Raw genomic sequence first — 27,180 nt, 5'->3', positions numbered from 1 at the left:
TTGACTTTGGTAGTTAAGAAACTTATCATGATATACTATGTGAATTCCATAAATCCTTTTTCTAATCTTATCACTTGATATTTACACATGTAATCATCATTTAGTTAGAAAGATTATTTTTCTATTTAGAAAGATTATTTTTCTATCTAGACAGGTTTATCATTTCCATTCAAAAAAATCATTACTAGCATTCATACTCAGGTAAAATAGCAATCGGATGTAACGGACAATGATTATCATATATGATGGTGATGTTGAAGTCTATGACGATACCGAGGAAAAACTCGTACCCACGGTAAGTAACAACTTCTGTTCTTTGCTCTTTGCTTGCTCATAATAAAATGATATGATCTGTTAGTATTATTAATAACAAAACTTCTATAAATTAATTAATATCCCATTTAAAAAATTATATTTAATGAAAATGTTAAAAAAACCAGTGCAAAAAATTGTATACCTTCCATATTTAAAATCACATCATTGAATTTTATTGTAATGTGCAACAATTTAATATATCTTAACTACAACCCTTAAAAACTGGGTTCAACAAACCCGTTAAGGAAAATAGCCGCAAAGTAATAGGTTTGATCTCTCCGGCTAATTAATGTTGTAGAGTAATACATTGTGGTGCCAAGATATTTTATTTCTATTTTGCGCTTTGCTAACAAATAGACATCACACCCTTCATTGTCTGAATTCGTTTTTCATTTAATTTATCTAAACTTCACATAGAGGAGAATCAGTTTCGACTGAATTGGTACTTGATTAAAAGACTTGTTAACCTATAGAAATGTGTTGCATATGTAGATATCCAAACATACATAAACAAACCAAACCTGAACATGATTCAATCCAGCAGATTTCATCAAAGTAGAGGAAAACCATATGAAAGAGTGAGAAAACAGAAAAAAATCCCCCCTTAATGATTCAACAAAAGCAGATACAATACAATGGTAAAAATATATAACCGTGTCAGACCATCAGCTCATCAAGCGAAGGAAAGCACCATATTGGATCACCTGAAGCCGTTATCAGTGAAAAGTATACATGTTTCCAAAAGAGGAATGCCAATGAAGTTAAGATTGTTAAAGCGTTAGCATATGTCAAAAGACAAAAATTTGATTTAGGCTATGTTATTGCGGATATGTATAACAGTCTTGATGCAACAATGTGGCCCTAAATCTCGGATCAAACGTTTTCTAAACAAAAAAAGCTTCTCATGTCTCGTATTAAGCATCTTATGATATACGGTATGAACAAGTAAAAGGAAGACATGGATCAACTAAGCTTACAATACTGCTACTCCACTTGTGACACTTCCTACTGATACTAAACAGCAGTTGGAAAGAAAAGATCCTTGATTAACAGTTAGCAAGTGTGGAAGTTGATGAATGTTGATTCAAGCCAATGAGCCATATCATCCAACAAATTTAGAAAAGGCAGTCAAATCTGAGGTTCTAATACATATGCGGCGGGTCACTTTCTATGGCAATATAAAATGACTTGCAGACACACGTGACCTTTAGGCGAAGGGTATTTAGGTAGCTCGCTGACCTATAGGTTGTGGTTTTAAGTCCCATTAGGGACAAATATTATAATAAAATCCAACATGGACTAAATGTGCGTGAAAATATTGAACTCCAAAAAAAAAGATTTGCTGAAGATAATGAAGGTATAAATAACAATAGCCAACCAAAACTTATTTAACTTGAGTGAAGTCAAAAATCTATTTAACCGTTTTAGAGTATATGTATTTCTCCTCTAAGGTTCCTAAAACTACTTCCCTCTATTTACCTTCAAAAGCCCTAATGACTTCGGCTTGAATACAGAGCTTGCTTCCCCCTGTAACTGAAATTATTACATCAGCAAACAAAAAGTAATAATAAGAAAAAACAACAAATCATCAGTCATTAGTCCTTGGACATCCACATCAAAGACCACACCCTGTAGAGATGAAAAGCTAGAAAACAGAAAAAAAATGATAAATCCCACAAAAGAACACAGACAAAGTAACTCATGCCAATGAATACACCACCATAAGACTAAAGGACTTCAACATCAGAGCTCTCTGCACATTTCAGAACAGCATAGCAAGTTAGAGTTGTGAGTCCCAAACTTCCAACAATAAGAAATGATGTGAAAATTTGCTCCAAGAAAGCATGCCTGCCAAAAGTTACAATATCATGACAAAACAAAAGGTTAAGAATGAAAAGATATCATTATCGAAGGGACAAAAAACATAGGAATAAGTCAATAAAGTCGAGACCATCGACAATATTTCCCACCAGACTATCCAGTGCATGAAAAGACATAAAAGCTGGTCAATAAGCAACAAGAAAAAAATTACAGATAGTAACTCCAGGATCCCCGACAACCCTTTAGGTATGAGAAAATCTTTCGTGCAATTCTAAGATAAGGCTTGAAAGTTGAGCCTACATAACTGATTGAAGTACCTAAATTGTAAAGATACTAATGTAAATCTTTGAATAGTGAATTTAAGATGCTGTAACTATCTAAATACACTTCGGGTAGCTTTGAAACATTTCAATTTACACTAGGGGTGGCCATTGTTTCATGTCTGGTGAACAGCTGGAATCAGCCAACTGAAACCCAAACCATATATTAATCACAAAAACTTCGGCCCAAGCTTGGACACACTGAAACCTAGTCAACACAGACACGAACTATGTATCCCATCTATCTAAACGGATTTGACATGTAAAAAAGGTTTATGGGTCAGAAGCAGGTCTGAGAAAGTTGAAGGCCTGAAGGTGGTTGGAATGGTTTTTGTTTATTCAGTTGTTAGAATTAGGATATAGGAATAGGGGCCTGTGACAGAGAACTGAAACAGAGATATGTAAAAATACTAAATTCACTGTATACGTCGTAACCCTTACATATTACATTTTTTGTATTTTTTATAAGAAAAACACTTTTAGTCTTAATGGGTTGGCCTGTCAACCTGTTTATCACTGGCTCAAGCCAGACACGCCCATATAGTAAACGTGTCAGACGGATCAACCAATTTATCCCCAAACCAAACTCCCTTATTTGTGTCATGTCAAATACTTTAAAGTTAAAAACTATGGTGTTGAACACTTAAACTTTACCTTTTTACCAATTAGTTGTAAACCTGTAAACTATAACCCAAATCAGAAAACAAATTCCAAGTAAATGGATCAAAACTGACACATCCAATTTCCATCAACCTGGAAATAATAAGATAGAGAGAATTATAACATCAAAACTTACCTTTCAACCTGAAGGAGACAAAACACTACGCTCATTTTGTCTCTGCCATGAATTTCTCAAATTCAGTATCTGCGGTGGATGCATTTGTCTCAGTTTGTATGGTCGGCGGAGGAGGAACAGCATGATTTGATGCCCATGGAGCATTTGCAATGATCTGCGAATGGTCAACCGTTGATTGAGGCATATTGATATTAGTAGGAGGGGGAGTAGGTGCATGAGAAGGAGGTACACCATAATATGGTGCATATGCACCATATGTAGCTGATGGGTACACATGTTGAACACTTGGTGGAACTCCGGTAGTGTACATATCACCAGAAGGAGCGGCTAATGAAGTGCCAACAGATGATACTGATGTAGGGTATTGCACCCCATAAGGGGGTGGTAATGGCTGACTAATGACAGGAGGGTACATGACGGAACCGGGTGGTGGAGGGGGGTATGGCGCATAATTAGGAGGTGGACCCCAAGGAACCGGATTGGCACTATATGCTCCCGGGGGTGTACCAGCAATAGGAGCACTAGCAGCTGGAGGTGCGGGAGGACCTGGTGGAACTGTTGGTTGAGGGGGCTTTCCGGCAACTCTAACAGCAATTGTTCTCCCATCTAGATGATGACCATTCATGGAAGCAATAGCAGTATTGGCTTGTTGAACATTTGAATATTTCACAAAACCGTATCCTTTACTTAACCCCGTGATACGATCCTTAATAACCTTAGCCATCACAATCTCACCAAAAGGTGAAAACAATTGAATCAACGTATCATCATCTAAAGTAGGTGGCAAGTACCCAATATACAAATTCGTTTCATCATAATCCTTCAACGAAGGTTTCAGCACACTTGTCGCGGCACTTGCACCTGTCAAAGCAGGATTGGTTCCTGAACTACCCGGGCCAAGAGCAAGAGTTGAAGAGCTTGACTTGATCAATGATTCAGGAACCGTCCCTCCCAACTCAGCCAAGAAATTCTGATACTCGTCATCCATCTTCTTACCAGTCGACCCTTTAACCGGACAATCAATAGTCGGATGCCCACCATCCCCGCAGATTTTACACAAAACATCACTTTTAAAAGTCGAACCTCTAGACGGACAAGCAAACTGTCGGTGTCCAGGCTCACCACACAACCTACAATACTCTTCGTCCCTGATAGTCCCATTAAGCGCAGCAAGCTCCCGAAGCTGCTGCCTCTTATGTTCATTAAGCACTTCATCGACCGGCTGCAAAAGCTTCTCCACCATACCAGCAGCAGCATCAACCGCTTCCTGCGTATCAGCCTCAACCAAAACATGCAAATCCTCGTTCTCAGACGGGTCAGGTTTCAAATCACGTTTCTGCTGTAGCCTCCCTTCTTTCACAGACCCTTTACCTCTAATCACAATTTTCGCGCCCGTCTCCTTTTCCATCCTCTTCTGCGTATTCCCACGCGGCCCAATAATAAGTCCGATAAAATTATAACCAGGGTACTCCTTCATAGGAATATAAAGCTTCTTATGAACCTTAGGCGGCCTATAATCCGCAGGAGGCTTAAAAGACGGATTCCTTTTCAAAATCTGAGAAATAATCTCTTGTCGTTCCTTATTCAAACGTTCCCTAGCTCGATACTCTCGAGTATTAATACGAATACCCATGTTATCATAAACAGGCTCAGGAGAAGGTGATCTAGCACCTTCAGGTCTATCATCTAAAGGCAAACCAGATTGAAACTTCCTACTAATTTCTAACAGCCTAGTATTAAGTACTTGTATTTCGGGATCGAGTTCGATACCTGCAGTGAAATCTTTCATGAAATCAGGGAGTTGAATCATCATTGGATTATTAAGCAAACCATTATTATTATTAGGTAACACAGGAACATCGTCTGACCATCTCGATTTCCTCTTTCTGGTTGTCGTTTCGGTCCCGTTATTGTCTTCTGTCGGAGGTGGGTCCCACCTGCTTTTTTTCTTACGTTTTCTGATACTACTTGTTTCGTCTTCATCGCCACCTGAAGCGACATCCTTTTCGGTGCTGTTTGTCAAACCGTTTCCTGATAATAATGGCTTCTGAATCGACGGGTTTTTTGAGAGGCTATCGGGTTGACCGTTTGCAGGATCCGGACCCGCAGAATCTAGGGTTTCAGATGTATGGTTAACGATGGTATCCATTATAGGAGGGAGATAATAAGGTTTTTTTTTTGAGATTTCAATTAATTGAAATTGTGGTAGATTTGGAGTATTTATAAAGGGAAAATTCGATGGGTTGACAATTCAATAGATAGATTAGAAAAAGTGCGGATTGTGTTTTATAGGCGGTGGTGACTTGGTTTGTGAATTTCAGAATTTGTGATTGATCACAAATGGATCTACTTCTCATACATTGGGCTTATAGTTTTTAAGCCCATTCACCTTTATAAAAACCCATGAGATTTATAAAAACTTACATGAGTAACTTTATTTTATTTTTTTGATAAAAAGTTACCCTCATGAAATCATACACCACAACAAATTTAAGCTTTGTACGAATAACATGGCGTGATACTATTAAAAATATCATTATCATATGTCATTATTTCAACATGTCTTATTGTTGATTATGCTATTAAAAAACTTACAATGTATTATCTCGTGTATTACCGCATGAAATATTATTGTTTTCTGAAAAAATTGAATTTATTTAAAAGTTGTCGCTCTTTTCACATGTATTCATGTCATTACTTGTTACGGAGCTAGTTATTGTAAAACAAGTATTAAAGTAAAACAAATAGAATAAAATCTTGACCCTCACATTATAATAAAATTGATGCATGAAGATTCACAAAGTACAAGATGCATGATAATTTTCATGATGCAGATGATTTTCAATAATGAAAAACTTATTGTTTTATATATTTTACTTTAATATACTTGTTTTATTTTACCTATAACCTATTTGTTACAAAACCAATTTTTTAATGGGCAATATATATGTTACACCATGTTTACTTAATTATATTCGCCAAAGTATCCCTTTTAACCCCACCCTATGTATAACCCTAATTGAACTCTTCTTCCATTCGTGTAGTAGGCCACATAATTGGTTGACAAAACACAACAATATATGGCAAATGATAATGAATCTAGCGAGTGCGAAGACCATGCGAAAGGGATCCTTGTGAGATTACCTGTAAAATCACTGGATCGTTTCAAGTCTGTGTGCAAACACTGGTACTCTATTATATCCGACCCTTCATTCAAACCCCTTCACATTCCTACCCCTGCTGACCCACCATCCGGTGTGTTCTTCCCACGTAGCACCAAGTTCCAATCACTACCATACCCATACCGGAAGTATGAGTTCGTCCCATTCTCCGTTAAAAATCCGGCAAAAGTCCCTACTAGTGTCCTCGATAATTTTGATCCAAAAAATGCTAATAAGGGAATTTATTTTCATCATTCTTGTAATGGTTTAATGCTATGTTCTATATGTACGGCGCTTACTCGAAATTTTTACGTATGCAATCCATCTATCAACCAATTTACGGCCCTTCCCCCCCCCCCCCCCCCCCTTGATAGTGAATTTCATAAAAACATGTCTCTATATGGTGCGACATTAGCTTTTGATCCTTCGATCTCACCTCACTACAAAATCATGTTCGTCTCTTATGTTGGAACAAATTTTTATGAGGTTTACGATAAATACCAAATATTTATTTATTCCTCCCAAACTCGCACTTGCAAGCCTTCATGTACATTCACACTCCGTCGTCGCAATCAAGGAAGAATGTATTTTGGTGGTGGTGTTTATTGGAACAATGCCATTCATTGGCTTCACCCACAATCACGTTTGCTTTTGTATCTCGATTTGGATCAAGAGATTGTTCACCGATTTAAAATCCCTTTTTCTCCTCTTCGTGCAATTGATGGTCATGGCATATTCACCAAAGATATATTCGAGTCTCGGAATCACTTGCTTGTTGTTGAGGGCGTTGGTCGTTATATCCCTCCGCTAAAAATTCACGAGTTGAGTAGAGATTATTCTGGTTGGTCTTTGAAATACCATGTTGATGACCTTCGAATTCCTTCAGTTTATTTTACAAGCAATTATAAGTTGGTTGTAGTTTGCATTGTGTTGGGTGAAAACGAGATGATTCCTTCTTGGTGCTGAAAGGAGATGGGGGGTTTGGAAGATTCAACCTCGTATCCAAGACTTTCGACACACTCCGTCTCTTTGGTCGCTTTGACTTTTACAGCTTTCTTGATTCCCCGTATCTTATCTTTCAAAACTATCTCAACACAGCTTAGCTAGCTTTTGAATTTTGATGCATATAGTAGTACTTGTTTTGGTGGTTTTTCATTACCTATATCTTATGTTCTTCATTAGTTATTTGTTACATATAAGTTTATAAAAGGCAATAATTGTTCTTTCTAAATTCAATTCATTGGTGGGCAATTCTAGCTCTGGTTGGATGTTAATAAATTGATGACCATTAAGTTCTGTTCGGATATATAATATATACCATATATATATGTATATATATATATATATTAAAGGTGAATTTCGCTTGTGAATTTCGTGTCGTGATTCGACAGCGGGAGGTCTAACATACGTTGTCTTAGCCGGGTTCGCGCTAGAAAGCTCCCTCGAAGTAGAAATGCCTATTTCAAATACCCGATGGGGGGAAACCCCCTACTAATCCGCCCGAAGGCACGACGATCAATAGGGGTAAACCTTGCCTCCTCAGACTTGAACCTAGATATACCCAAGCCAAGCCTTTATAGAAAGACTTCATATCAAGTCTTGAACCTAAGACCTCTTGCTTGTAAGGCAGGTGCTTAACCACTTGAGTTAACTAGGAAGTACTGTTCGGATATATTTAACAATAGTTACATAAACTGTGAGATTTACTCGTGTCACTATCCTCCTAACCAAATAGCCTAATAGTCCTTCTAATCATGAGATGATGACATGTGAAAAAATCAGGGGGCAAGATTAAAAAAGATAATTAGTGGATACCACATGTCACCTTATTAATATTTTATGAGGATTATTAGGCTATTTGGTTAGAAGGATTTACCATTTTCCATTTCATAACTATAATCAAATATTACTTATAACTTAATAAAGTATACTTACAATATGTCTGACTTTTTTTTTCATGCCAACCCTTTTTTTTATGGAAAAAATACATAAAAAGGTAATCTTTTTATTCAAAATTCCTAATGAGAGAAACCTATTTAGTTTTCGTCTATTAAAAAGATCTCATTTACAAAAATTTCTCAATAAATGTAATATTGTTAACTTTTAACGTCAGCTTTCCGTTAAATCCCACTTCAACTTGCCACGTCATTAAAATGGCTGACGTGGACCTCTCACTTGGAAAAAGTCGGTATACACACCATATTTGTATACATGTCTCTTTCCACAACAAAAAATCCTCCTCCTCCGACACCCCACAACCAAACCTAATTTCTCGCTCCCCTTTCTCATGCACTTTGGTTGATGTGACGGCGGATAAAGGGTATCCTTCACTAGTGCAGCGGTGTTGGTAGGGTTTGTTATATTGTCATCAGTGGTGGGATCCGACTATACATCGGAGTTGGTGGGATCCGACAATGGCGGTTGTGGTCTTGCGAATAGAAAATCCATTTGACGATAAATTATGGTATTTAATCTTGCGGTACAAATGTACAATACAACACTATATATATCGCGTGCTATGAAAGTAAAGAATATGATGTAAAGTTTGAAGCTTTCCGGTCAAAGATTCCGGCAATAACGAAATTGAAGTGGGTGGTGGGTTTGTGGCGGTTAGAGTTATCAAATAACAGCGGAGAAGCTGGTGGCGGGTATTTGTAAAGGTATTACTCGGGAAGGCAGAACAAAGGCGATGTCCTTAATATGATACCTCCAACCAAACGTTTAATTAATAAAAATGTTGTGGTTTCTGTTTATTGTCATTTGGCATATAAGGTATTAATCATTTTTGTTCATTTAATATTTGTTATGGAAGGATATTTTTTCCTCCATCAGCAACTCTAATGATGTTACAAGTCGATGTGGAACTTAACAAAAAACAGACGTTAAAAATTAATGATATTACCTTTTTTGAAATTTTTTTAAAAAATGAAATCTTTTTAATAAACGAAAATTAAATAGGTTTCCCTTATTAGAAATTTTGATTAAAAAGATTACTTTTTTATGTATTTTTCTCTTTCTGTATTTTAATCTTTTTATGCTTTTGTTTTCTTTCTTCTATTTATGCTTTTTTATGTTTTATTTTTTTTATTACGTGTTATTTTTTTTTTTAATAACAACCATCTTCTATCAATGAACTTATATATCTATATATGTCGATATAAGTTATTGATACAAGTATAAGTATTACGTATATGTAATACGAGTATATGTTATTTAACTTTTTTGTTTACATGTTTTTAAAGAATATATAAACTCGATTATATTGTTTGGGGGTTTTAATTATCTTCTTTCTTCCTAATAAAAGAGGATCCTAAACAAACACTTCTTTAAAAAAGTCTACCACGTGGCAGCTGATCCGTGTGCTTCTCATAACCCCTATCAAAATATTGTAACAAATGCTTTTCAAAAAGTACTCAATTTTTTTTTACTAAACCGTATTTCCTTCCTTCTTCATTACTTCCTTATTCTTTTGAACATTCCTATAAGTCTATCAGTACCAATCTTTTGATGATGAGATTAAATTGAGATTAAATTCAGATGTTTTTTGTTTTGTAAATGCCTAATTTCATTAATATAACTCCAAAACATACCCCAAAAAAGACTACACAAGTACACAGTCACAACACCAGGGATTAAATTTAGATCTTATGAAGAGACAAAATTTTCCCAACCTTTTTCTCTTATGAAGAATAGATTTAGTGTTCAATCCATGTCAGTTATATTCTCATTTAGATTTAGCTTTTTTTTCTTCTTATTTTGCAGTTAGGGTTTTTTTAAGGAAAAACAATTATTCATTTTTTTCTTGTGAACCGATTACCTACAAATTTTGGGATTTCAGAATTCAATATTAGGGTGGGTTAATCTCCTTCGTGATAAGCATCGACAAGTGAAGGGAGTTTTTAAATAGAATACTTGATTATTTTGAGGGGGTTGTTATCATAAAACCTTCCTTTGGATTTGGTATCATATTACTAACAAAGGGGTTTCATTATTTGCATACATGGGTGGATTTAAAACTTTTGGTTGCTTTTTCTTCATATAGGTTTTAATACTTATTTCTAAATATATCGTCTATAAAAATAAAATTGATTTTAGCTATGAGTATGGAGCTATGCTGTGTATAAAGACTAATATTGTTTGAACAATTTGTATCATTTTGCTCATTAACATGAATGTGTGACTTTTATTGTTTTCATTCTAAAATATCGGCCTTCATTATTTTCAATCCTCATTGGACCAATCAGGAACTTGATATATTAGAAAAAGTCATTGGTGAAAATATTTAATTGGTTGCACCAAAGTTTTTAGCAGGTAACTATGTTGCTTTGTTTTCCTTTAACATAATGGGTCTTGTGTTGGTTGGGTTTGTTAGATAATTCACCTCTTTTTAGCTTTTTTACTCGTACATATTATGGATTTGATAATACATCACATAAATGATTTATGATGTACATATATTTTTCAAATCATATTTAAAACATCAAATTTCCACTATTATTCTGTGTATGATTTTGACTTAGCATAGCATTTTGATGTGCAATCACTGCTCCTTACTGAATGTTAGCTAATTGAAAGTTGTTTATCGATTTTGCCTATTTATATAACTATCATGTTTGCTCTTTGCTTAAGAAGTTTGAATAGCCTCAAATGTATAGGTCCTTTTTGGGATAGTACATTATCCTTGGGTCGTTGACATATATACACCTGGTAGACAGGTGGATGCCAATTCAGAGCTTCCGACCATTGCAAGAATAGAGGTGTTGAGACTTTATGAAGACAATTAGCACATCCCTTGCCATAGGAACTGCCAGTGTTGTGGTATAGGCTAAAGGTACTTACATACGCCCCCTTGTCATTTTCGAAAAAGTAATGCCGAAACATACTTCTATTGTTTCAACATAAATCACCCAACAGATATATGTGCAGTTGTTGGAATGCATAATTATCAGATGATCTCAAATAGCTTAATGACAAAGTTTACTCTTGCTTTTTTCATTGACATTTAGAAACTACAGCTAATTTGTTAGTTTAAGTTGACATTTATTTTCAAACAACCTAAAACATAAAGGATGACAATCATTGCGACATGGAATGTGCATAAAACACATCCTAAAACATAAACTTATTGTAGTGTTTTGTATGGTCTACGCAGTCCAATCATTAACCATGTTTCAAAATCATGTAAATATGTAGTAGCATCTAAAGCTTAACATGCAAATATTGTTGACAAAAGATGTCCAAATATTTTTCTAATGTCCATCTCTATTCTGCATGCTTATATGGACATCAACAAATGGATTATTCTGGTGACTTCCTTATTTTGTTCATGCTACGCATTGCCGGCTTAACGTTTTTGGAGGCCTTAAGCGAGATCAAATTTTTGGAGGCCTTAAAGCGAGACCAAATATTTCCATCCAGAATACAAAAGCTTGGTAAGTACTGGTTCGAGTGCCTCAAGTGAAGGTTCAAAGAAAGCGGCTGAAGGTGATGATCTAGATCAAAGCTAGAGAAGTTTTATATACCTTTCATGACCACCATGTTTCATATTTTCATGTTTGATTGAGATTTTGTATATGTTTTAACTTTATATTAGTACTTGGCTAAATTGTTTGGCTATTCTTTATCTTTTGTTGTTTTGATGAATCTGCGAGTTGTGCATAAAACTATTGATTCTTCGTTATAATTGATTTGAATAAATGTTGTGGTTGGCTAAATACGAGCATTTAGGCTATTCGGAATGGTATTGTCGGGTGTTGGGCTACTTGCACCATATTTTGCCATGTGGCATTTGAAGTTGCCATGGGTTGTCGGAGAAAAATGATGGGAGTGGAGTTGCCATGGGTTGCCTAAATATATATTATTCTATATTTGTTGATAGGTTTTTTATATCTAAATATATTACCAATGTTAAAGAAAAAAGACAAAACAAAAAAGAAAGTATTAAGTGAGAGAAAGGAAAAGACAAAAAAGAAAAGGAAAGCAATGGAATGGATTTGGCGATATGTGTACTCAAATATGGAGTTGCTTGGGCAGGATGGTGTAGGTAGCAACTTGGGGGCAACAAGATGTGGATTGCTACTTGGGTTTGCTCAACTCTGGATAGCCTCACACGTTTTGAGTTTCGAGTTGTTAATCTGTTGCATAATTTTACTGGAGCGATTATTATTGACGCGATAAATTACTCCGAGTATAAAGATATGAGGCATAAAAGTTGTAATTGGATTAAACGTATTCAAATTTAATTTATTTTTATATTTTGCTACTTAGACCCGGATAGTTATCCAGGTTGATTAGCTAGTTCCATAGTAAGCTTTTGAGTTTTCTAACCAATTTTTTTCGCTTTATGTGGTATGACAACTAAAATTCAATAACAAATAACTAGTATTTTGGTAATCACCATAACATTTAGATGATGTATAAAGTGACCTTAAAAACATGTTATAAATTTTACATATTATCATACATAATAAAATTCTTAATTTTTTTTTTAAATTTATATGTTACCATGTACATAAACATAATATCTACCTTAAAGTGGACTAAAATAATATAAAAAAATGGTGGGGCCAAAAGTCATGATCCTATATATGGTGGTTAGATTAGATCGGGGGGTCGGCAGGCCCCAATCCATTATATATATATAACAATCCAAAAGTCGGGTGCTACAGTAGCGGGTCGGGTCACCGGTACTGTAACAACTCGCTACTGTTTCAACTCAAAGCTGGCTTTCTAGAAACTCGACCCGGTACTGTATCAACTCAACCCGGTACTCTAGCAAGTCGACTCGGTACAGTAGCAACTCGACCCGGTACAGTTCGAGTCGCTACTGTTTCAACTCAAAGTTGACACTGTAGCAAGTCGAATTTGTAGCAACAAACAAATATGCAGGATGAACAACAAGATATGTACTTACAAAAACAATACTTCCGTAACCACCACCGGTAAAACTCACCGCTAGGAGCAACGGCGGCGGCGGATCTGGCAACATCATTATAATGAACATCCCTAGATCTAAACTATAAAAAAGGGGGAAAAAATACCAAAAAGAAAGTACTATACAGAAAGCGGGATTTAACCACTTCGGAACAACCATCGCCACAAAGAGATCTTCGTTATCAACAATTAATAGATGATATCTCCAACATTCCAGCCGCCTGGATCCGCGGATTCCGATGAGGGCGGCAGCGGCGGCTCGGAATAACCAATTACTCCGCCTCTAGACGTCATCATCGTCTATATCATCATGGTCACATATATGGCGACGCCCACCCGGAATAACCACTTACTCCACCGCTAAATCTCATCAATCTTTGAAATCATCATGATCACATGTTCGAGTGATTGGAAACCCCCTTTTTCACCATCAAAAAATGTCGTTAAAGTTTTTCAAACTTCAGATTTGAAAGAAAAAATACTGTGTATTTATGTGTTTGAGAGACACATACATATATGTGTGATAATATTAAGAAAACAAAAAAAAAAACAAAAAACATACTTGTATAGTTGGTGAGGAGTTAGGAGGTGAGTGGGTACTACGTGGAGCCTTTCCTTCTGATGCGTGTTAGTTTTGATTTTTTTTTTTTTTTCAATTTTGGTTTTTAATTTAATTCTAAAATTTGTTGTTGGGCTTTTCTGGGCCAGTTTTTTAGATATTAGATGTGTTATACAATGAGCCAAAACATTTCATTTTATATTGTAAACAATTTGTTCCTTATATTTATAGTACTAAAATTAGTAGGTAAACATCAAAGTATCAAAATCAATCGTGTCATAAAAAATATATTTCACGTAAATAAAATGGTTTATAAGAACTATAAATTAATAAGTAAACAATGTTTTATAATTTGATAAATTTTATAGTTATTATACGACTAACATATGTTATTTACTAGCAAACTTTCAAAATCCAACTTTATATTATAAAAAAGGTAGGATGGACAAACCACTTAAAAATATTTCGTTGGCTCATCCTAAGTACTCCGTTGTTGATCAATTTGTGTACTTCGTCATAAGTTAACTATAAATTAACTTTGTTTACGTCAAAGATACATAATCAGGGGTTGTTATTCTTGTTTTTGCTAGCTTCTTACGATTTGATTTACGTCATTTATTTTATGGTTATCACTATTTTAGGTTTTTTTTTTTTTTTTAAATATATATAGAAATCTCTTACACCTATGATACGACCAAAATAGTCCTAGATATGCCTATGTGTCATGGATACCTCCCTAGACTTGTCCAAAATAGGTTTACATGACTGTACACTGCACCTAACTATACCAGCTACCTAAATAAGGTAATTAAAAAAAAAAAGAAGCTTGGGAATAGAGTGGCTGGGAGAAGAAAAATGGGTGTAAACTATGAACTCTGGTGTCTGGTGAAGTCATTTGTTTGAAAATTACTGTAAGAAGGAAAAAAGTTTATTAAGAAAGAAAAAAAAAGCATACATATACTACAAACAACTTAAATTAGGATTCTGTAAGAAAGAAACACAAAGATTATATAAACAAATAAGTAGACCTAAAGATAAAGTGAGGATCAAATTGAGGATGTGATAAAAGTGCAGGTTGTTCAGATTAAAGACTAAAAGTTGAATATGTGTCATGCATATACCGTTCTAGAGCAAGAATGGGAAATACTTAAGGGTGGAACATGGTAGTATATAGAATCTTTTTGGTGGTATAGAATAAAAAGTACCGCCTCCTTGAAAAAAGTTTTTTTGAAAAATGGATTCAGAAACTGGATATGTAAATTAACATACAACAAAACCTTAATTACTTATTAAATATTGCTTTAAGACAAAAAAATTCAAACCAGCTGTTACTACGATCCGTCATTCATTACACAAACCTGTATCGGTTATTTTATACAAGCCATGTAAACCTCACTCCTCAGGTATCAGCACAATAGACCCCGAAGTTTTTCTATCTGCCATATCAGCATGGGCTTGAGCCGCTTGAGATAATGGGTATGTGTGATTTACACGAACCCTTAAAGCACCAGCTGCCACATTAGTCAGAACCTCTTTGGCTGCTTCACGCATCTCGTCTTTTGAGAAACCAGACGTTCTTACCGAAGGCCTTGTCAAGAATAGGGATTTTGCGGCTAGTACAGACAAAGGTACGGGGTCAGGTGTGCCAGAAGATTGACCAAAACTTATCATATATCCACGAGGTTTCAAGCATGCCAACGACCCCTGAAAAAAAAAAACAGTACCTACGTCAAGAGCATAGAAAGACTACATTAGGTAAATAGAAACAAAAACAGGATGGGAAGTTCTTTTGCTAGTAAGGGGATGTTTGGCACTGTGTTGCAAGTAATTTATCAGATTATTGTCTTGAAACCTATTCCAGTCATTAATCTGTTTACGATTAGCTGTAAGAAAATAACTGTAATCATTTACCTTTAAATTTCCTAACCAATAATCAAAATTTGAAAACACACCATACTTGATTATCTAATTACAAGAATCCATTAAGAATTCGTTAAATGGACATAACCTCAAAAGTGTCTTTTCCTACAGAGTCGAAGACAACATCAAGTCCTTCTCCTGACGTTATCTCATCAACACGGGTAACAAAGTTCTCTTCTTTGTAAATAATAACATGATGACATCCATCTTCTTTGGCTTGCAAAGCCTTCTCTTTTGTTGATACAGTTCCAATAACAATGGCACCAAGCATATTTGCCCATTGGCATAGTAATGATCCAACTCCACCTGCTGCTGCATGGACGAGCACAGTATGTCCCTTTTCTACCTGTATACAAGATATGCTGCCATCAGGCACTGAATGTTCTTACTAGCCAGATTGTTATATGTGAATCATGAAAACAACTGGCAAAGACATTTACAAATAAACAGAAGCATGGCAGAGCTTTAAAATATTGATTCGCAGGAGTTAAAATTCCACACACAGTCCTGCCACATAAAGGTCTCAATGGCCACATGGCTGGACCCATTCTAATTTTCTGGGGTTGGGTTTCAGATACCATCAAATTCAGAGATTTTAAATGATATTTTTATAATGTAAATCTTACTAGTGGCAACTTCAACCACTTTACTTAGAAATGAGTTGGCTCAAGTTAGATTTTCTAATAAAGCAATAAGCCTGAAAACTCCTAAATTATTTTATTCAAATTGGACATAGTAAATATTTATCACAGATAAAAGGAGTTGTTTCACATCAACCCGACCTCAGCCATTTTCAAATAGAACAGAATTACTTCTTTTAACTAAAAAAGTAACAACCCACGTGGCCGAACTATATGACTCAATGTATGCCCAGATAATCATTTAGAATGCATTATTTTGTCTCTTAAAAATGTAATTACAATATTACATATCATTTGAAAGATCATATCTAGTACGTTTCCATCATGTATCAATTTTAGAGCAACAATGAATCTTAGTTCTTACCTTAAACCAAGTTCGGACTAGGAACCGAGCAGTGAGCCCTTTGGTCATGGCAGCTGCAACTACAATAGGATCCATAGGAGGAAGAGGAATAACTTTGTCTGCCAAAACAATTTGCTCCTCTACATATGTACCCATCACACTCCCTGGATGATAAACCAAATCTCCAATTTTTACATCATTCACTCCAGGCCCAGTGGCTGTCACCACACCTGCTGCCTCCACCCCTACAAATCAAAGTTTACCTTGTATCAATAATTCAATATGACAGGTGCTCATTTTTTCTTCCATGAAACGTTGAGTTAACGGGGCATCTTTTAGAAGCAAAGTAGAAGTCGGGAGGATTAAACAGTAGTCAAATGGGTTTTGGTCAAAAACGGGCAATAGTGGTAAAAAAAGTGTCAAAGGTATGGTCCTGTTTCCAGAAACAGTAGAAATAAAATCGTATTATAACTAATTAATACGTAAAATAACTTTTGTTGAGACGTAGTCATCAATCCTGACCCTTGTATCAAAAAACGGACCGTCAAGACTACTAAAATCTTGGAAAATCACATGTCCATGAAATTTTAGATATCTTAATAACATGTGATCTTAGGTGGTCTCAATTTTTTTTGTAGTCTCAAAATGAACTTTCACCTAATAATATAAACTATTGAATAACACACTTTAGGGGGTTTATGCAATAAAATACACATTAGTTAGCCCATTTCTTTTTTAGCTAATAAGTACTTTGTATCTTCTAATTGACCCATTTCACCCATTTGAAATCAAACATAACCCAAATCAACCTATTCAGGATCATACGGGTAGAAACTAACAGCTCTAATAAGTAAAACGATATAACGGTATTGTGCACTAACTAGCTGAGCACAACAGAGGTTAAAGTATCATATATTCCATTAATAACAAAATCATCATAGATGAAGCAGATTGACGGAAGACCTGGTGTATAAGGTATCTGAGGGACCTTATAGACTCCGGTTCGGAAATATATATCAATGAAGTTAACACCAATGGCCTTGTTCTTCACTCGTATTTCTCCTTGTTTAGGTTCCCCTATTTCAACATCTTCCCATTTCATTACCTGCACATATTTTTAAGCAACATCTATCTACTCATAAATATCTCCATCCCAAAATAATTATCCACCTCACTATTTTAGTTTCTCCCAATATAACTATCTACAAATTATCAATATAACAAAAAAATCAGCAATATAACTATCGGATTCATGTTGGATTCGGGGTTTAGACCATGCCAAATTTAGAAATTATATAATAAAAATAATTACTTTAAGAATATATTAAACAATTAAAGTTAAATCAAAAGATATATATAGAGAGAGGGGTACCTCAGGGGCACCAAGCTCATAGACCCTAATTGCTTTAACCATTTTTCTTTTCCACTTTAGGGGTTCCGATCGATAAAAGTAAGATAGGTTAATCGGATGATGATGATGATACTAGTAACAGCAGATAGTGTGAACGTGAATTTAAAGACAAAAATCCTAAGACGACTTTGACTTTTTTGGTTGGAATCATCAATCATACATTATACAGGTCACACGTGTGTTTCTAGTATCTACTAAGTTGGTCCCTTGACTGGCACAGACAAAAAAAAAGTCAATTTATTGCCATTTTTTTTTACCGCAACCCCTCTTTGTAAAGAACATTATTTGCATCATCAATTCAATTGACATCAACAAGGCAAACTCCCAGCAAAAAAATGTTGGAAATTTTATGTAATAATATAGAATATCCAAGTTAATAGATATGTTAAAAGGAGTTGAAAGAATAATTAACTAATATGAGTGTGTCCCACATTGGTAGAAGAATAAACATTAAGTATGTTTATAAGGAGGAGTGTTGGAGGAATTATAATTCCTTATAAGGGGCTACACCCCAAGTGAGCTAGGAGGGTGCGAAGCACACGACGCGCCCGCGCCCGTGCCCGAGACCGGGACCGGGGGCATGGGCGATGAGGCGTAATGTGGCGTTTTAGTGGCGCACTTTGCACTTAACAAAATCTGATTTATATATGTTTTGTAAATGATCAGAATGATATAACAAGAAAACTAACACTTTCTCCATCCTGGATCATCTTCAATACTCTTTCACTCCACTTCAAGAAGTTCTTGAAGGTAAATTCTGGGTTGTGGTTAACTCCGGCAGTACTAACTGCTTTGGCTGTTGTACCCTGGGAAACTGTCGGGTTCACTTGGGTGGCCCGAAATCAGTTTTAAGGGACCTTGGTTTAACCATATCCTCAGCCCGTTTTTGCCTTTCTTTCTGTTTCTGTTTTATTCTTTACTTTGCTTTCTTGTAATGTTTTGTACTACTTCCTTTACTTGTAATTTTGTTGTTGTAATTCGAATGTATCTTCAATAAAATTGTTGTTTTCTTGAATGGTGTTATATCAATCTTAAAACTGATTTTGTTTCTTCACCATTCTGTTAATTCGAATTACAGAAATATGTTTTTTTAAAACTTTATTATGTACTTTTCTGTAAAGTTATTCATTTAAATTAGTCTTTACTTTTTGCAAGTTTTTTAGTAAAACTTTGATTGTTCTATTTCAGAAATGGCTACTGAAATGAATTCTTCTACTAATGGAACTACTTCTTCTACCACCACCAACACTGTTGGTGCAAATGTTTCTCAATCTGTAGGACTTACTGTCTCTACAAGCATGGGACCTTTAGTAGGTACCCAAGCTGCCCAAACTATGGCCAACCACTGTGAAAAACCAGAAAAGTTTTCTGGAAATAACTTCAAGATGTGGCAACAAAAGATGTTGTTCTATTTGACCACTTTGAATCTTGCGAGATTCCTAACTGAAACAGCACCTCAAATTCCTGAAGGTTCTACTGATGCTCAATCAGTAAGTGCTGTTGATGCTTGGAAGCATTCTGAATATCTATGCCGAAATTATGTGTTAAATGGTCTAGTTGATTCACTGTATAATGTATTTTGCAAAATAACAACTGCAAAAGATTTATGGGAATCTTTGCAAAAGAAATACAAAACCGAAGATGCCGGAACTAAAAAGTTCATAGTTGCAAGGTTTTTAGAGTTTAAAATGGTTGACTCTAAAACTGTTATGGCACAGGTTGAAGAATTGCAAATTATAATCAGTGAAATCTTATCAGAAGGAATGGTTCTTGGTGAAACATTTCAAGTTGCTTCCATGATTGAAAAGTTGCCCCCAAGTTGGTTGGATTTTAAAAATTACCTTAAGCATAAGCGAAAGCAAATGACCGTTGAAGAGCTTGTTGTTCGTCTTCGAATTGAGGAAGACAATAGAGGTGCTCAAAATGGTGGTCATATTGAAGGTCTTGCTAAGGCCAACTTTGTTGAACATGGACAAAGTTCCAAAGGAAAAGGTAATTTCAAGGGTAAAGGGAAAGGTCCTATTAAGAAGAACAAGGGAAAAAGGATGGATTTGAGTCCAAAGAATGGTGGTGTGAAGAAGAAGGTTAGTTTGTTCAAAGGGAAGTGTTACAATTGTGGTGAATCTGGTCACCGAGCTGATCAATGCAAGAATCCAAGGAAGGAAAGGGAAAATATGATCGTAGATGACATGTCTCTTGTTGCTATGATTTCTGACCTCACGGCTAAGTTGGAAGAGGTCAATCTTACCACCGATGGAATCAAAGGATGGTGGGTTGATACGGGTGCAACCCGTCATGTGTGTCCGGATAAGACTATGTTCCATAACTTGAAAGAAATATCCGGTGAAGAAAAGTTGTATATGGGAAATGCCGCCACCGCCGATATCAAGGGTGAAGGCGATGTGATCCTCAAGTGGACTTCGGGGAGAGAGCTCAAGTTAACCAATGTGTTGTATGTTCCCGAATTGCGCAAGAGTCTTGTGTCGGGTTGGTTGCTTAACAAGAATGGGTTTCGTTTAGTGTTTGAAAGTGATAAGTTTGTGTTAACTAAACGTGGTTTGTATGTTGGTCAAGGTTATGCCCTTAATGGGATGTTTAAGCTCAATGTTGTACCTATTAAGCAAGTGAATGAAAATGCTTCTACTTCCGCTTATTTGATTGAGTCTTCTAATATTTGGCATAATCGTCTTGGACATGTGAATTTTAATTCAATGCGTCGTTTAATTAAGTTAAATTGTATACCATCTTTTAACATTGATTCTAATTCTAAATGTCCAACTTGTGTTGAAGCTAAACAAACCACGAAATCTTTCAAATCTATTGAACGAAACACCGAGCCACTTGATTTAATCCATACCGATGTATGTGATTTTAGATCGATTCCCACTCGAGGTGGTAACAAATATTTCATTACATTTATTGATGATTGTACAAGATATTGCTATGTATACTTGCTAAAGAGCAAGAATGAAGCAATAGATAAGTTTATCTTGTACAAAAATGAAGTTGAGAATCAACTCAACAAAAAGATTAAAAGATTAAGGAGCGATAGAGGAGGTGAATATGTTTCTCCATTTGCTGAAATTTGTGCTCAAAATGGTATTATCCATGAGCAAACAGCTCCTTATACCCCACAACAAAATGGCATTGCTGAAAGGAAAAATCGAACTCTTAAAGAAATGATGAATGCCATGTTAATAAGCTCGGGCTTAGGACAAGATATGTGGGGAGATGCAGTTTTATCGGCAAACTATCTTTTGAACAAGATACCTTTCAAGAAAAAGGATGTTACACCTTATGAGTTATGGTTTAATAGAAAACCATCCTATAAGTTCTTGAAAGTGTGGGGGTGTTTAGCAAAGGTAGTGGTTCCACCACCTAAAGTTCAAAAGATAGGACCAAAAACTGTTGATTGTGTATTCATAGGATGTGCTAAGCATGGTAGCGATTGTGAATCCTCAAATCTTGCTGAACATAGTAGTGCATATCGGTTTCTAGTACATGAGTCTAAGAACCCGGAAATACACAAAAACAGTATACTTGAGTCAAGAAATGCTTCGTTTTTTGAAAATGTGTTTCCTCGTTTGGATCGAGGAAAAGCTTCTACATCAACTCCGGTTGATAAGATTGTTCCAAATGATCATCAAGAACAATCAGAGGAAGAAGAAGTAGAACCGCGAAGAAGCAAAAGGCAAAAGATTGAAAAATCTTTCGGGCCTGATTTTGTTTCTTATATGGTTATGAGTGAACCTCAAACATATCATGAAGCGGTTACTTCACAAGAAGCGCCTCAATGGAAAGAAGCCATTAAGAGTGAAATTGATTCTATTTTGCAGAATCATACTTGGGAATTAGTTCGTCTTCCACCTGGTTGTAAACCACTTGAACATCGTTGGATATTCAAGAAAAAGATGAAATCTGATGGCTCTATTGATAAGTACAAGGCAAGACTTGTGGTCAAAGGATATAGACAAAAGAAAGATCTTGATTACTTTGACACATGTGCGCCTGTAACTCGAGTAACTTCGATCAGATTGGTGCTTGCAATTGCAGCATTGAGAAATTTGGAAATACATCAAATGGATGTAAAAACCGCATTTCTCAATGGTGAGCTTGATGAAGAAATATATATGGAACAACCTGAGGGTTTTTCCGCTCCTGGCCAGGAGGACAAAGTTTGTAAACTTGTCAAGTCTTTGTACGGATTGAAACAAGCTCCAAAGCAATGGCACCAAAAGTTTGATCAAGTCATGCTCGACAATGGTTTCAGGATTAATGAGTGTGATAAATGTGTTTATGTCAAAGATATATCTAAGGGATATGTTATACTTTGTCTATATGTCGATGACATACTCATTGTGGGTAGTGATGATAGTATGATCAAATCTACCAAAGACATGTTGAAGGCGAGATTTGACATGAAGGATATGGGTTTAGTAGATGTCATTCTTGGAATGAAAATTACTCGAACCCAAGATGGTCTAGTGTTAAGTCAATCTCACTATGTGGACAAGATCCTTGAGAAATTCAGTCCCGAGGACTCAAGAGTCGCTCGATCTCCAATAGATACCATGCAACATCTATCGAAAAATAGAGGTGAAGGTGTTGCTCAGTTGGAGTACTCAAGGGTAATTGGCAGCTTAATGTATCTCATGACAAGTACTAGGCCTGACTTAGCCTATGCTGTTAGTAGGCTAAGTAGATATACTAGTAATCCTAGTTTGGAACATTGGAAGGCTATGACTAGGTTACTAAGATACTTGAGATATACAAAAAATTATGGGCTGCACTTTGGTCGAGATCCAGCTGTATTGGAAGGATATAGTGATGCTAATTGGATATCCGATATAAAAGATTCCAAATCCACAAGTGGATATGTATTTACTCTTGGAGGAGCAGCTATAACTTGGAAATCGTCCAAGCAAACGCTAATTGCTAGATCCACAATGGAATCTGAATTTATAGCATTGGATAAAGCTGGAGAAGAAGCAGAATGGCTACGACATTTCTTGGAATATGTTCCAAGATGGCCAAAGCCATTAACGGCTATTTGTATACATTGTGATTGCCAATCGGCTATTGGTAGAGCTCAAAATACAATGTATAATGGCAAGTCAAGACATATTCGTCGTAGGCATAATAGTATACGACAACTGCTCACAACAGGGGTTATCACTGTTGACTATGTTAGGTCAAAGGATAACATTGCGGATCCGCTAACTAAAGGTTTAAGTAGTGAGGCAGTTTATAAGTCATCAAGAGGAATGGGACTAAAGCCCATTGAGTAAATTTGTACGAAGGAAAACCTAACCTAGATGTAAATGGAAATCCCATGATCTAGGTTCAATAGGACAACCTAATTGTACGAATAGAGGAGGTCATTGTGGGGAGTACCCCAAACATCAAAGGGAGTTTACAGTCACTGTGGGGGGAGAACCCACCACAATAAAGTGAGTTGAAAATTTTCCTAGTCCATTCCTATATCAAATCAATGATATCATAGAGGTTAAGCTTATAGCTTTTAATGATTGTGAGCAATCACCTATGTTAGAGAGAAGTGCGGTCGCTTCGAATGGAATTGTAGGGGCACAATTCCTAGAGCTCTCGCAGAACCAGGATAGTGTTCCATGACCATAACGGACACGAAAGTGGGGGGTTAACCAGACTAGGGAAAGTATTGTGTGATGTGCAATAACGTCTACGTAAAAAGGAGTTAGTTCAAAGACATCAAGTTCTACTAACTGCTAGGAGACTAAGTGCACTCACAAAGGAAAGTTCAAAGGGTAACACCTACTTATTCTGCAATACTTGACTGTCGGAATTTATCTTTAATAACCATATCTATTAATGTGGGGGATTGTTGGAAATTTTATGTAATAACATAGAATATCCAAGTTAATAGATATGTTAAAAGGAGTTGAAAGAATAATTAACTAATATGAGTGTGTCCCACATTGGTAGAAGAATAAACATTAAGTATGTTTATAAGGAGGAGTGTTGGAGGAATTATAATTCCTTATAAGGGGCTACACCCCAAGTGAGCTAGGAGGGTGCGAAGCACCCGACGCGCCCGCGCCCGAGACCGGGACCGGGGGCGTGGGCGATGAGGCGTAATGTGGCGTTTTAGTGGCGCACTTTGCACTTAACAAAATCTGATTTATATATGTTTTGTAAATGATCAGAATGATATAACAAGAAAACTAACACTTTCTCCATCCTGGATCATCTTCAATACTCTTTCACTCCACTTCAAGAAGTTCTTGAAGGTAAATTCTGGGTTGTGGTTAACTCCGGCAGTACTAACTGCTTTGGCTGTTGTACCCTGGGAAACTGTCGGGTTCACTTGGGTGGCCCGAAATCAGTTTTAAGGGACCTTGGTTTAACCATATCCTCAGCCCGTTTTTGCCTTTCTTTCTGTTTCTGTTTTATTCTTTACTTTGCTTTCTTGTAATGTTTTGTACTACTTCCTTTACTTGTAATTTTGTTGTTGTAATTCGAATGTATCTTCAATAAAATTGTTGTTTTCTTGAATGGTGTTATATCAAAAAATTCACCAAAAGCAATCGACATCAACAAGGCACAAGCTTCAATTTTGTCAAGAACATAGCCAGTAATCTGATTCTTCTATAACTTAATAGACACCTTAGGCAAAAGCAAAATATCAACCTACCTAACTCCATTCAATATCCAAACACCCGAAGGCAAAAATTTTAACTGCATAAGGCCTCGGCCCATTTTACTCGAAAGCCCAAACCCATCAAGTACATGACTCGTACATATATGAGATATACATATACATGTATATACTGTATACGTACATACATACCCACACATAAAACTAAAAAGGGACTAAAAACCGTTTCGATAGGAAAATCTCTTTCTTTTTTTGTTTTTTGTTTTAGCTGTTTGTGTTTGCTGCCAGGGCCATAGGAACTGAGTTTTGTTTGAACCTTACGTACAGCTTGGAATAATAATCTCCAAATCCTTACAAATAAAATATCTTCCTCGGGTGCTTTTTCTTTTCCGTTCGTCGCGTAAGTATATTATTTTAATACTACATCATTTAACTTTACATATGATTTGCTCTGCGCCAGATTGTTTGCTTTAGAATTTAAGCTACAGATAACTAGCTTATATGTATCGACTTGACGTTAAGTTTTCTGCTGCTAACAGATGGATGGAATTTCATTCACAAAAAAAGCAAAAGCCTTGTTTACTAGAAGGAACAACAAATTATATGATGATGATGATGATCCCTGACGATGTGTTATTAACCAACATATTCATTCGATTACCAGCCAGACAAGCTGCTAAGATGAGGTCCCTTTCTAAAACCTGGAATTCTCTCTTGCCTGACCCCTCCTTTATCAAATCCCATCTCGATCGGTCCAAGGATGAAATTCTGATGGTGTTCGAACGCTATTTTCATTTAGAGAAGGTTCCATTCACTGAACACACTATTACTTACTGTCAAACGGATGATGTCCCAATCACTAATTCAGTCAAAGTAGTCCATACGAGTAGCATCTCCAACTCACTCTATGGCTCTGTTAATGGTTTAATATGCCTTCATGGTAACCAAGGAGTTAAGATTTGGAACCCTTCTCTCTCAGCCTTAATGGTACTCCCACCATATAGATTCAATAAAGATATTTGTATCGATATCCGCTTCGGATTTGATCCCAAAACGAACGACTATAAAGTTGTCAAGCTTTCATATTTTGACGAGGACGACTTGGATGGCGACTTGATTTACAACTGGCTTCCCGTGGAGGTGTTCAGTCTTAGAAAAGGTTGTTGGGAATCAATTACCGAAAGGTTTCCACCCCATATTCAAACGGTTGAATCAACTATCACTAAGAATGACGTTTTTGTAGATGGACATGATGGTCGTCTTCATTACCTTTGTACAACTGCTAATGATCTACCAACAGTAGTGGCCTTTGATTTAGGTGATGAAACTTTTAGCGAGATAGCACTCCCAGATGATTGTTTTTACAGGGTGAATGAGCTGGCAATTCTGTCCCAAAAGCTCTGTGTAATGTCATGTCTTGCCAATGGTGGCTGCGAGGTGTGGGTGATGGAAAATTATGGGGTGGCTACTTCGTGGGTGAAACGCCATGTAGTTCCAGAATATAAGGCTAATAAGGTTATTCCAATTGGATTCACTTTAAACAATCAGTTCTTGTTTGGACATGGTATGAATCTATCATTGTACGATCCAGAAGCATCCTCATTTAGATGTTTCAAGGGTGCCGCATTGTTAAGTTCAAATCAGTATAATGAGGGTATGGATCCATTTACCAACTCAGCCAAAGTTGTTCCATATGTTGACAGTCTCGTTTGGGTGAACACCCTCTAAGTGGGGCTATAATAATGATCAACCAGTTGGATTTACTTTAAACAATCAGTTCCTATTTGGACATGGTATTCATCTATCATTGTACGATCCAGAAGCATCTTCATTTAGATGTTTCAAGGGTGCCCCATTTTTAAGTTCACATCAGTTTAATCAGAGTATGGATCCATTTATAACCTGCTCAGCCAAAGTTGTTCAATATGTTGATAGTCTCGTTTGGGTGAACACCCTCTAAGTGAGTCTATATATAATGATGTCTACATCAAGAAACAACACTTATCGGATGGTTGATTATCGAACGAATTAATAACACTACAAGAGGCAACACTTATTGGATGTCTGCTGCTTTTATTTACTACTTCACATAAGTATTACATCAATTTCTAATTTATTCCTTCACACACTATTTCAATTCGTTAGCGTGATGTGTTAGCAACATTGTTTATGTATTTTGATGTTTAATTAAAAATAAAAAAATAATTATCTGTTGGTATGCTATGTCTGAATTGCATACGTACTAGTTGTTTTTAAGCATGGATTGTGTATGTCTTTCGATTATATCTTAACTTTCATTGTGTGTCTTCCGTTCGGTTGCCCATTG

General features: G+C 36.1%; 3 protein-coding genes and 1 long non-coding RNA gene across 4 annotated transcripts; 1 reads left to right on the top strand and 3 right to left on the bottom strand.

Moving 5' to 3' along the window:
* Positions 1-1,653: 1,653 nt before the first annotated feature.
* LOC122602911 (splicing factor-like protein 1) lies at positions 1,654-5,491 on the bottom strand. The gene is made up of 2 exons (XM_043775523.1): positions 3,253-5,491; positions 1,654-2,163 (listed from the first exon to the last, which is right to left on the bottom strand). Exon 1 carries the CDS (start codon positions 5,399-5,401, stop codon positions 3,284-3,286), a length of 2,118 nt encoding a protein of 705 aa, XP_043631458.1. The 5' UTR covers positions 5,402-5,491; the 3' UTR covers positions 1,654-2,163; positions 3,253-3,283.
* A 7,785-nt stretch (positions 5,492-13,276) lies between these two features.
* Positions 13,277-14,111, bottom strand: LOC122606191. Its single transcript, XR_006324830.1, has 2 exons — positions 13,909-14,111; positions 13,277-13,765 (listed from the first exon to the last, which is right to left on the bottom strand). It is a non-coding gene; the product is annotated as an uncharacterized LOC122606191 (long non-coding RNA).
* Positions 14,112-15,165: 1,054 nt separating this feature from the next.
* LOC122605771 (2-haloacrylate reductase) lies at positions 15,166-18,313 on the bottom strand. Its single transcript, XM_043778725.1, has 5 exons — positions 18,182-18,313; positions 17,773-17,914; positions 16,831-17,054; positions 15,914-16,171; positions 15,166-15,609 (listed from the first exon to the last, which is right to left on the bottom strand). The coding sequence occupies exons 1-5, from the start codon at positions 18,221-18,223 to the stop codon at positions 15,298-15,300; spliced, it is 978 nt and encodes a 325-aa protein (XP_043634660.1). The 5' UTR covers positions 18,224-18,313; the 3' UTR covers positions 15,166-15,297.
* A 6,817-nt stretch (positions 18,314-25,130) lies between these two features.
* LOC122603065 (F-box/kelch-repeat protein At3g06240-like) lies at positions 25,131-27,063 on the top strand. The gene is made up of 2 exons (XM_043775678.1): positions 25,131-25,254; positions 25,394-27,063. The coding sequence occupies exon 2, from the start codon at positions 25,398-25,400 to the stop codon at positions 26,580-26,582; it is 1,185 nt and encodes a 394-aa protein (XP_043631613.1). The 5' UTR covers positions 25,131-25,254; positions 25,394-25,397; the 3' UTR covers positions 26,583-27,063.
* The last annotated feature ends 117 nt before the right edge of the window (positions 27,064-27,180 follow it).

Source organism: Erigeron canadensis, chromosome 6 (genome assembly GCF_010389155.1).
Source record: "Erigeron canadensis isolate Cc75 chromosome 6, C_canadensis_v1, whole genome shotgun sequence".
Classification (NCBI taxonomy): Eukaryota; Viridiplantae; Streptophyta; class Magnoliopsida; order Asterales; family Asteraceae; genus Erigeron; species Erigeron canadensis.
This window is presented reverse-complemented; position numbering and strand designations above follow the sequence as displayed.

Coding starts and splice junctions, on each gene's coding strand:
- LOC122602911 (XM_043775523.1), bottom strand. CDS start 5,401: ATGGATACCATCGTTAACCATACATCTGAAACCCTAGATTCTGCGGGT.
- LOC122605771 (XM_043778725.1), bottom strand. CDS start 18,223: ATGGTTAAAGCAATTAGGGTCTATGAGCTTGGTGCCCCTGAG. Junction 17,915..18,181: donor ATGAGCTTGGTGCCCCTGAG/GTACCCCTCTCT, acceptor AAATATGTGCAG/GTAATGAAATGGGAAGATGT. Junction 17,055..17,772: donor TCAGATACCTTATACACCAG/GTCTTCCGTCAA, acceptor TTTGATTTGTAG/GGGTGGAGGCAGCAGGTGTG.
- LOC122603065 (XM_043775678.1), top strand. CDS start 25,398: ATGGAATTTCATTCACAAAAAAAGCAAAAGCCTTGTTTACTAGAAGGA.